Source organism: Idiotropiscis lumnitzeri, chromosome 21 (genome assembly GCF_059441095.1).
Source record: "Idiotropiscis lumnitzeri isolate Australia: NSW breed Sydney's pygmy pipehorse chromosome 21, RoL_Ilum_1.0, whole genome shotgun sequence".
NCBI classification, from domain to species: domain Eukaryota; kingdom Metazoa; phylum Chordata; class Actinopteri; order Syngnathiformes; family Syngnathidae; genus Idiotropiscis; species Idiotropiscis lumnitzeri.
The window spans coordinates 3,778,803-3,790,289 of NC_142411.1; the positions used below are offsets into that span (position 1 = coordinate 3,778,803).

The window sequence follows — 11,487 nt, forward strand, 5'->3', positions numbered from 1 at the left end:
AAGTGTTCCCACCTTCCTTCCCCACAGCAGAACGGGACACGAGTGAGGAAGGCAAGGCTGCCTCACAAGGGAATACTTCTCGTTTTTTTCCTAACGGATTCAACTCACACTCGCAGGTAAGCGTCCTCATTTATTCCTTTTCAAACAAAACAACTCTGCTGTGCACGTATGGAGAATAAACGCTTGGGACATTTAAACATGCGGCTAAAGGAAATAAAAAAATAAATAAAAAAAAACTTTGTGGTAATTAATGAGCACGTTGCTCATTCTATACTCGCATAAATCGGCAGTTTTTTTTTTAAGCGACGAAACGATCGAAAAGGGGGAAAAAAAAAAAAACATGATCTTAGCTGCCATTTTCTTTGAGAGAGAACTTTGCTCAGGAGCAGTGCAAGTCCGTGCAGGTGTGCACACAAGCTGCCACATTCCAGCGCGGCGTCACTGCCTGCCGGGAGTCAACTTGCAACATGGCCGGACCCCTTCCACGAGTCCGCGTACGGTAAAAGGACACATGTGGGGACATATTGTCCTTGTAATCGGCCCAGCGCCTTCAGAATTCACAGTGCTGGCCCAATGTAAGCTTAAAACCAGCAACAATTTCGCAGACAGGCCACAATACTACAAAAACGTCAGCCTAAATACTAACTAATAAAAAATACGCCCAAGTTAAGCCTCAAGGCAGTCAAAGTCCACAAAGATTTTAACTTTATTGGGTGTTAATTAGAGGTGCTTTTAATAATCAGCAGCTTGGGTGCTGACTCCTATTCAACAAACAACAACGATGGATATTTGATCACAAAAGGTGCAGCAACACATCGAAACAGGCACTATAACAATACTCACTGGCATATATTCTTTATCCTCTGCTGAAAATGACGACTAATACTGCCACTTTCTGAGCACTTAACACCTTCTGCTTTGTTAGCATCCAAATTTCTAAGCGATACTTTTCCCTTGCGGGGAAAGTCGCTGCACGTAATTTACAAATCCTAAAAATAATAGTTGATAATAGATTTCTGCTCTGAGTGTATTTGCTCCACTCGGTAGCGGAGGAATTTTCGCTGTCATTCATCATAATCTGACATGGACACAAAAGAACTTGAAACTTGAAAGGCCTCATTCAATTCCACGTTTAGACGGTCAACATGAGCGTCTGTCATAATGTTTAGAGTCACTTTCTTTCGGGATACGGATCGCTTCCTGTAATGTTTACATAACAAGTCGAGTGTGTGTGCGTGGATGGATTGTTGGATGGATAAATAGCGAGCTGGAGAGCAAGGAAGTCCAACTAGGGGAAGAAGATCGACGATCGTGGTGTCAGGGCGCCGTTCATCATTTGGAATTGGAATTTCTTTCTCAAGTCGTTTGTCTTAAACGTCAACTGTGGTCATTCCATTCGTCCGGCCTCCTCCCACGCCCAGGTGATGGTGCAACACGCTGCGCCCTCTCATTCCCTCGCCATGACACACACAAGCGCACGTGCGCGCACACACAGCCCTGCTAGGGAATGCGCGGCCTCAGGCTAAAAAAAACAAACGCCTGCATGCACCACAAGGCTGAGAGGAAAGGGAACGCACCGTGCTGAGCTGCCATTCACAGATTTAAAAAAAACTAAAAACGAACATTTTGACGGACGCATCGGGGTGTAAGGTAGGTGAATTTGTGTTACGGAGCAGTTAGAATTTTTTTTTTTTTTAAGAATTAAAGCGCCCGTTCCCACGGTGTTCGCCCAGTCAACGCACTCACGGTTTGGAATTTATAGCGGTCCACTTCATTGGGTACACGTTGCCATGGTAATATGTAGCTTGGCTCCAAGTTAGCCTAGTTTAAAAAAAACCTGACAGCAAAGACAGAACTGAGTAGAATTAAAAAGAACATTTTTTTGTCACACTTTCTTGTGCTACTCATTCTGGACAGTAGGGGGCACTATAAGACAGATGGAAATATACGAATCGAGAAATCTCAGCTCCTCTCGGGATCATCGGTACGGCACTAATATTCGTTTTCTGCAAAGGGTTAAAAATATCACTTTTAGCTAATCAAATTATCTGTTACGAAAAAGGTAACAACGCTACGTGGTCGGTCTTTCAGGATGATTTGAGGCCCACCCGACCGTGATCATGTACGAGGTGATGTCCGGCGACACTCTGTCCTGGAAGGTGCCCAGTCCGAGACAGAGCGCCACCGAGCCAGGCGCCAACTCGCTGCCAGTCGCCGGCAACGGCGGGCCCGTCAAGATCCTCAAGGTGTGCTTCTGCACCAACAATAACCTGGGCAAGAACTTCAAGCTGGTCAAGTGTGACAGCTCCTGGCAAATCAGGGTGAGTGGAGCTTTATTTTGGATCGTTTCTATTGCTCATCTGTTATGCTTGTTTGCTTTGGCGCAACATTCCTCGAGCTAGCCTCTTAAGCAAAGTTTAACATGGTGCCACAAAAATAACGGTCGAAGCTGATATTCACCCTCAGGCGATTATCCGATCCATCCTGATCAGCGGGCGTCTGGGTCCCAACGTGGAGCACGCCGGATGCTTCGGCCTGCTGCTTAAGCACCTGAAATCCGAGGAGCTCCACTGGCTGCACCCCGAGTTGACCGTGGGGGAGGTGGAGCAACGCTACGAGAGCCACCACGTGGAGGCCGAGTGGAGGTAAAGGCGGCAGACCAACCGGCGACGGGAGGGCGCGCTTCAGCTTCTTGTCGTGTGATTACCAGGTATGACCTTCGCATCAGATACATCCCCGTCAACTTCCTGGAAAAGTTCAAAGACGACCGATCGACGCTGGTCTACTTTTACCAACAGGTCATTGAAACTGACGCTTTGGATTTTTTTCTTTCACCAAAAGATGGTCAATTAACCATCTAATTAACACAATGACGCACGATTTGCCGATATGTCAAACGGTGTTTGCGCGAGGTTGATTGAATCAAAGCCAGATTTATTTTTTTGCCCCAAGTATCGACAGCCTTCGTGATTATCCGAGAACTATTGCCCCGATACCGCTACCTGTTACACTCGCCTAGTTTTGGCTTCTTAACTACGGAACACGGTTACTATAGCGACGGCAAACATCTGTCCCAGCTGTGAATTTTTGCTCGGGACATATCTTTGTTTTGATTGGACGTTCAGGTACGAAGCGATTACATGCAGTATCACGCCAGCAAGGTCAGCGATGGGATGGCGTTGCAGCTCGGTTGCTTGGAGATCAGGTGACGAATATACGAAACGGTCGATGGGCGCTTGACTTTCGTGTGTTTGACGAATGCTCGCCATTTGCTTCCTAGGAGGTTTTATAAGGACATGAACGCAAAAGGACTCGAGAAGAAGTCCAACTTTGAGCTACTCGAGTAAGTTCACATTTCCGCACATGATGGTGGCGCTAGTGGCTTTAATTCTTATCGTTTCGCCCTACGTGAAGAAAAGAGGTGGGCTTGGACCTTTTCTTCCCTCCGGAGCTGATTAACAGCATGAAGGTAAACTTGGCCCACTTTGTGCTCTGTGTGTAACATCATCTTTTTGAATAAATTTTTTAATTTCTTTTTTATTAAATATCGCCAACGTCGCGGCGCAGTCGAAACAACTCCGCAAGCTGATCCAGCAGACGTTCCAGCAGTTCGCCACCCTCAAGGAGGACGACTGCATGGTCAAGTTCTTCGAGACGCTCAAGGAGTTCGCCAGTTACGACGAGGAGGTCTTCCCCTGCGAGCTGGTGGTGAGTGAGGCCGCCAGGATTCAAGATGGCCGCCAGTCGTTTAACACGGATCACGTAAATTCGCAGCAAGGTTGGAGTCTGGCCGTGGAGCTGGTCATCGGCGGGAGGGGAATCCGCCAACGCATGCAGAAGAACTCGGCAGTGAGTTTTTTTTTTTTTTGTAGTCGACAATAACTGAATTAAAAACTCAAATTAAAAAAAAAAATATCTGGATATTATTAAAATGCCCGGTATACTGCAGTTGATTAAATGCCGTATAATTTTACAACATCAAAATAAAAATGCTCTGAAAATGCCTTTTTGTTTTGAGCTGATATTTGACATAATAAACACGAGATGCGTAAATCCATTCTCTTCCTCAGCCCGTCTTTCTGGCTGACTTCAAGCAGATCAAGAAAGTGCAATGTTTGTCTCAAAGCGATGGCAAGGCTCTCATCAATCTGGACGTCGAAGGCGCCAGACAAGTACAGACAAGCACTAGAATAATATTTTTAAAAAAACACAAAAAAAAAACATGGTGTTGGGCTTTGATTCCATGCTCGCCGTTTGGGCCCACGCAGCGCCTCTCCATCAACGTGGCCACCGTGCCCGTGGCCGAGAACATGATGGACCTCATCGACGGTTACTGGCGCTTGGAGAACAACTCGGAGGAGTCCATCATCTACCGGCAAAATCACGGTAAAGGCGCGTGCGCGTTTGCTTCGGACTACATTGTGTTTGTGCTAGGAATATTACTGCAACTTACTGAGTCATTTCAAGTAGTTGTGAAACTCTTCTTCATCTGTGACTGCCTGACTGAATTATACTGCCGCCCGGTCACGTCTCGCCTACCTGAAGGGTCCGGAATGAATTTTTCATGCTGTGCAAGCTGTTTAATGCTTTACTATTATCTATTTTCCTCATTAAAAAAACAAAAACGGTTGTCAGACTGGAACCGATTAAGGGCAGTCAGGTCACGGAGCGAATTCAACCGGCATGTCGAGGCACGACAATTTATTCGGGCCATAGCACTGTCAAAAAGTACAGTAGTGCTCTGCCGCCATGCTTCGGCATCGATTAGCGCTGACTTAACGTGTGTGTTTTGTGTAATGTTTAAAAGATTCCAGCACGCGAAGCTCTCTGCCGGAGATTCCAACCGGGTGAGTCCATTTTTTTTTTTTTTTAACCACAGATGTGGTCGTTAGCATTTATTCGGATATTTTCTCCCCAGAAAAAGGGACACCAGCTCCTCGCGACACAGTATGGGTACGCTTTTGTCCCGACGCCGTGCAGTATTTCTGTCTTGTCTGATCCATGAAATTCCTCAACAGTTATTTTGTATTCTCAGGGTCGGAAATCTATTGTGAGATCCTGGACGAAAGGCCCAGATCAGGTTGGATGCACGCATTCACCGTGTCGCATTCGGAATGAAAAAAAAAAATGACATTGTACATGTTATACTGTATTCATAATTTCATCTTTTTTTTTTGGTGAAGTTGTCAAGTACGGCATCGACCGCAGCGACATCACACTCGGGCGAATCCTCGGTGAGGGCTTTTTTGGCGAAGTCTACGACGGCGTTTACGCAGCGGCGGTAAGTCGGAGAACTACAAATGTACTTTAGAAAAAAAAAAAAATAAATAAATATATATATATATATATATTTTTATATATATTTTTTTAACTATTTATTTGTAACCGGATCAGAATGGAGACCAGGTGAAAGTGGCCGTCAAAACGTGCAAGGACTGCTCGCCCGACGTCATGGAGAAATTCATGAGCGAAGCTGGTAGGTTTCATGACCATTTCGAAACAAACACTCGGTAACGCTCACTTTTTCTTTGGCGTGCTCGCCAGTGATCATGAAGAATCTGGATCACCCTCACATCGTCAAGCTCATCGGTATCATCGAGGAGAACCCCGTGTGGATCGTCATGGAGCTTTACGAGTACGGAGAGGTCAGTCGAAATTCGAAAATTCACACCCGAGCTCTGGAGAACAGCTAAGCCACTTTGTGACCCCTACTGTTGCCATGGCGATATGTTTTCGGTCATTGCATTGCAGCTGTCTGCTATCTTAATTAACGTATAATGCGAAACACTAGATGATGGTAATAAGATAAACCTCGGCTTTAAAAAACATGCAGTAGCAACAAATACAAAGTGAGCATACGACCATACTCAGAGGTAAAAATCTAGAATTCGCTACTTTATTCATCAAATAATGCTGCGAGTTGCGGATGTGCGTTACGTGTTCCCAGCTCGGCAACTACCTGACTCAGAACCAGAAAGCGCTGAGCAACATGACCCTGGTGCTGTTCAGCCTGCAAATCTGCAAAGCGCTCGTCTTCCTAGAAGGCGTCAACATGGTGCACAGGTCCGAAAACGCCACAATGTTCCTTCTTACTTATCTCCGCATTTGGGTATGTATATTTTATGTTTTTTTTTTTTGGGTCAACCCAGAGACATTGCCGTACGAAACGTGTTGGTCGCCAGTCCCGACTGCGTCAAGCTGGGAGATTTTGGACTGTCGCGGTACATTGAGGATGAAGAGTACTACAAAGGTTAGCGGAGGCATGCGGGATTATGTCACCTCAAGATTTCTGCATAATTTTAGAGATGCAAGGATTCTACCTGACAGCGACGATGTAACAAATATGCAACCAACATAATAACCAAAATGATAAATAATAAAAAAAACTGACTTACAAGTGGCGCTCCAGAAGGAGAAAACAGGGAAATGGCACCAGTGGTTCCCTGATGTAAATTTCTGCTTCCTGTAAAATAGAGAAATAAGAATGATGAAATCGCAAAATTCTGATATCAAATTCTCTTCCAAATTGCAGCGTCCGTGACACGACTGCCCATCAAGTGGATGGCGCCGGAATCCATCAACTTCAGACGCTTCACCTCAGCCAGCGACGTCTGGATGTTTGGTCAGTAGGATTTTCATTTCTCGTCATTTTATGTTGAGATTTCATTTCAACAAAAGGTGCAACAATGTCTTAGAAAGCAAAATTATTAAACGTGGAGCGCATTAAGTATTTTCCGACATCACTAATTCGCTTGCCGATAATTTAAATCCCAAACGCAAGAGGCGGTGCCGACGGCTCTCGGGCCCGGTGAACAAAACACGGCCTCCCGCTTGGGATGCATCCCTTGTGTGGCGTGTGTGTAACCCCCGCCCCCCCCCCCCACTACCACCACCACCCCTCCCGCAGCCGTGTGCATGTGGGAGATCCTGAGCCGAGGCCAGCAGCCTTTCTTCTGGTTGGAGAACCGAGACGTCATCAACCAGCTTGAGCAAGGCATCAGGTTGCCCAAGCCCGACAACTGCCCGCCGGCGCTCTACTCCCTCATGACGCGCTGCTGGTCCTACGACCCCAGAGAGAGGCCCAACTTCACCGAGCTGGTGGTCAAGATCAGGTACTGCTGCACGGTTCTATCTGCAAGGAGCTTTATTTGGCAATGTAAACACTTTTCTGTTGACAATTCATGTTTAGCATTAAGCTAGCAGAGGGAAAAGCAATAGTTATATTTTTGCACTTTTGTTTTAACTCAAATGTCTTTACCAGCGACGTGCACAAGATGGAGAAAGAGCAGGAAACGGAACGCAAGCGGGACCGAGCGCGCTCCACCAAATATTTCGACACAAAGTTCAACTTCTCCCAGGCCCCTCCCAAGGTACAAGCTGCGTGCCACGTGTTAAACGACTCAATAAACACATGCGCTTATTGTTGTCATCGTTGCAGCCTTCGAGAAAGAAAGCGGGGCGTTTTGGCAACACGCTGAGCATCGGCTTGCATATTCAGGTACGTCTCAGCGCGGCTTCTAAGCTGGTTTAAGGAGCATTTGAAGAAAATGTGTGCGTGTCGCCGCAGCTGAACGAAGCCTTGTGCGCCAGCTCGCCCGACCTGGCCAGCCCGTGTGAATATCAGTCACCTGTGGACTCAGTGAACACTTTGCCGCTGCTCATCAGGTCGCCTCGACGTCGCAGCATGGGGGTAAAAAGATGCTCAAATATATACGCCGCTGACTTGCCAGCGCCCCAACTTATGACTTTTTCAAATTCACGTGGCCCATTTGTTTGGATCAGAATTTAAGTTCCAGGTGAGCTTTGGATGGAACGACACTTGAGTTAACTGGCAACAAAAGTGAACACACCCCTGATTGAAAATTACCACAGTTAACTCACGATTAATCGCAAATTAGTGGCACATCTGTTCTAAATATACAATGAATATATATTTTCCAAGTTTTTATAACTCTTCTCAATGATTGGAAAAATATGCAAATATATTTATTATTGTTATATATTATACACAAACACACATACACACACACACACACACACACAACAACAAAAAGATACGCACTTTGTACATTTATATACGACAGCTAAATGCTGACACACAAATCTTTACATAGTAAGTTTCAACACCATTTAAATAAAATGTCAGAAACATTTTTTCCTTTAAATAATATCAAGTTTAACTGCATTTAGGCCTTTTTTAGTTGAAAAAAACTTTTACCTGACAACTCCACTTTATAGTTTTCTTGACATTGTCAATCCTTGTCTTTCAGGAAGCAGCGCTGCCAAATATTTTTTTGTATTCTTCTTTTTATTTTTTTTAAGTTCATAAGAGCAGCCGCTCCGCCATGTTTTCTCCAAGCCCGCCATAGTGCGTACAATTTTGTTTTCTTTGTTGGTTTTTGGCTGCGACTTTCTTCTTCTGGTCATTAGTCTCACGTAGTGCTGTGTTATCTGCATGCGTATGCGCCACACTGCCCCCAACAGGCCAAGACGTAAAAGTGATACAGTATGATTATCGTCAACTGACGTAAATTAAATTAAAATAACTAATTAAAATTTATCGAATTAAAAAAATTACTTTCATCAGTTGAAATTGAAAACAAATTTTGCCGTGACGCAAGCGGAAACTTTGCCGGTTGTTGCCCCCCCCTGCAGGAGAACGAGTTCCCCGGAGCAGAACCCAACAGCCGCGAGGATGCCCAGCGTCTTTGGCAGATGGAGCGTCAGCAAATGCGCGACACCTTACGCCGCCAGAAGGCGCAGATGGCGGCCGACAAAATGTGGCTGGAGAAAGAGGAGCGACTCCTGGTGGGGAACACAGCCTCGCTCGCGTTTGTCAACCCACTCGCCGTGTCCACCTGTGCCCCGCGGCGGGTGCCAGTCGGCGGGGTCCCCCTCGCTCGTCGAGGGCGTCCCGCTAGTCTTAAGATCAATGTGCCCCTCTCAAGTGTTCCAAAGAGAGGCTCCATGTCCATTTGCTATAAAATGAACCTGCCTGTTCTTTTGCAGGACCCCATGGGACCAGAAGAACCCCCTCCACCAATGGTAGGTGTTGTCTTCACTTGACGTACTTTGATCCATCCAAACTGATGTTGTCTTCATTGGGTGTATTTTTATTTTGTTCTTTGTAGTCTGGTGAGGCAGATGCTGAAAATGGTAAGTAAAAAGAAAATGACAATACGTTTGTATTAGTATGTGACGATTAGTCGTTCTTTGCAGAGGACAAAGAATAAATGACTGTGAGTACTTTTATTGTCTGTCTAGATGTGTTGCTGCACTGTTTGTGTTATTCTGTTGCATTGACGCTAATAACCATTAATCTGAAAATCAAAAGTCTGTTAATAAACTATATTTTAATACATTGTAAATAAAATAAAATATGTAATTAAATTCAAATAAACACATAAAACTGTACAGCAAATATTTTAATTCATGATAAAATAAAATTACGATGAAATAAATGTTAAACAAATCCCTATAAACCTCTGCACATGATGAGAAGCAAATTTGAATAAATTGAAGATAATAAGATCTTAAAAAATATCATGCGTGTAAATAAAATGTAATAAAATAAACAATAGTGCAAAATACAGTCATAAAATAGTGCATCAAATAAAATATATTGAAAAAAAAGGGTACCTAATAAGGTGTCTTGTGTATTCCAGGCCCGCCATTGAAACCTCCTCGACTCACCGCACAGGTTATGACGACACTTCTTGCATTATGACAATTAATGCCAGCCTCGCGTTGAATTTTGCGCTGATTTTTTTTTTTATTCAACCCCCAATTAGCCGGCGCCCACTGCCGAGCTGGACCGTTCCGATGACAAAGTTTACCCGTGCGTGATGAACGTAGTCAAAGTGGTGGTGCAGCTCAAGAACGACGTCGTCGACATGCAGCCTGAGCAGTACGTCACAGTCGTACAGGTAACACAAACCATCCTAAATCTTTAAATCCAATTTCAATTCAAATAGTTTTACATTTTTAGTAACGATAACCACTCGCTTGCCCTTGATGACATCAGCATTTTTTTTATTCCGGCCCTGTGATGGGTTTGTCATAAAAAAAAAAAATACATTTCCAAAATTGTATTATGTGTTCGCAGTCGGTGGGTATGGCCTTGAGAGATCTGATCAGCAGCGTGGACGACATTCTACCCACTCTGCATGAGTCTGTGCGCACCGAGGTACACGCCTTTCACATTTTATCTAGTCTCAAAATTTTGAGTCATTTTGACTTTGCCATGAAACTTACCTCTCATGTGACGAGGCGCAGAGCAGCGATGCGAGCATGTTAGCGGCTAGCAAGTTAGCATCTTTTCTCTGAAAAACAACTTGGACAAAAGTGAAAAATGATGCATGATTTTCCTTAGACAACATCATGGAAAACAGGCTAAAAGACGCTACATGATATTAGCGATTGATTACATTTTTTTAGGCACTTTTACCCACTATAGTATATATAGTACTGAAAAAAAGAAAAAAAAGAAAAAGTATTGCAGTTTTCAAGGGACAGGGGCCTCATTCAAACCTAATTCCTCCCACGCAGATCGAGGGCACCCAGAAGCTGCTGAACAACGACATGGCGGAACTGATCAGCAAGATGCGTCTGGCGCAGCAGAACGCCATCACGTCGCTGCGGGACGAGTGCCGCAAGCAGATGCTGGCGGCCGCCCACAACCTGGCCATGGACAGCAAGAACATGTTGGACGCCGTCGACCAGGCCCGGGTGCGGGCCAACCTGGCCAAGCCTGTCGAGCCGTGACGCATGGCGTGCTCACGACGCACCTTTAAATTATCCGTTCGGACGTCTGTACATATGTCGTAACCGCTGTACATCCTCATGTGCGTGCGTGTGTGTGTGTGTGTGTGTGTGTGTTTGCGCTCAACAAAAAAAGGAGGCTTCTCCTCACCAAAGAAATGATGACCTCATCAACGGTTAGATTTTATATATACTGCAGTACACACTTTTACGACACATAACGTGATTGGAGTGGTATATATAAATATATATATAATAAAATAATCCAATAAAAAAAAATCATATTGGTGTCCACAGCTTTTAAGAGTAAGACACCAAATAATAAACACACACAAAAATAAATAAATAAATAGCTGACATGCTAGCATTCATTATTCTACACGTGCAAGCGTTCGTTCAGCCAGGTGCGGAATGCTAGCAATGCTAATGTTAGCATTAGTAGAGTTTGGGAACTATAAAACGAGCGTCAGTCCAGATGTCGGAGTCTAAATCATGCCTGCGAGCCAAGGAGGCAGGAAGAGGCCGATGGTGCCCAGCAGGCACACGATGATGAACATCCAGAGGAAGATACGGTCGATCACCATGGCGACATACTTCCAGTCTTCTTTCACCTGGATGCAAAAAAAGCGTCAAAATATAGCGACAAAGTCCGACACGGAGAATGAAGATTCAAGATTTATTTGATTAACGCTAGTCAAAAAAAAAAAGTCTTTGGATTTTTTTAGT

At 44.7% G+C, this 11,487-nt stretch overlaps 2 protein-coding genes across 4 annotated transcripts in view; one reads left to right on the plus strand and one right to left on the minus strand.

Moving 5' to 3' along the window:
* ptk2bb (protein tyrosine kinase 2 beta, b) lies at positions 1-11,461 on the plus strand. 2 transcript variants are annotated; one of them, XM_088286832.1, is made up of 31 exons: positions 1-116; positions 2,092-2,321; positions 2,467-2,645; positions 2,711-2,798; positions 3,126-3,205; positions 3,281-3,343; positions 3,415-3,469; positions 3,568-3,708; positions 3,775-3,849; positions 4,071-4,172; positions 4,269-4,386; positions 4,808-4,847; positions 4,919-4,953; positions 5,036-5,080; positions 5,184-5,281; positions 5,395-5,476; positions 5,545-5,645; positions 5,948-6,063; positions 6,150-6,250; positions 6,533-6,622; positions 6,908-7,112; positions 7,262-7,370; positions 7,439-7,498; positions 7,568-7,690; positions 8,656-8,808; positions 9,010-9,045; positions 9,132-9,156; positions 9,666-9,700; positions 9,792-9,926; positions 10,106-10,186; positions 10,549-11,461. In XM_088286832.1, exons 2-31 carry the CDS (start codon positions 2,121-2,123, stop codon positions 10,762-10,764), a joined length of 2,988 nt encoding a protein of 995 aa, XP_088142958.1. In that variant the 5' UTR covers positions 1-116; positions 2,092-2,120; the 3' UTR covers positions 10,765-11,461. The 2 variants fall into 2 exon arrangements, with proteins under 2 accessions (XP_088142958.1, XP_088142957.1); XM_088286831.1 differs by having other exon boundaries at positions 8,656-9,045.
* Positions 10,863-11,487, minus strand: part of chrna2b (cholinergic receptor, nicotinic, alpha 2b (neuronal)) — a 13,259-nt gene continuing 12,634 nt past the window's right edge. For both annotated transcript variants that reach the window (XM_088286834.1, XM_088286833.1), the window contains exon 6: positions 10,863-11,372. In XM_088286834.1, coding sequence (XP_088142960.1) covers positions 11,247-11,372 — 126 coding nt within the window. In that variant the 3' untranslated portion in view covers positions 10,863-11,246. The remainder of the gene's footprint in view (positions 11,373-11,487) is intronic.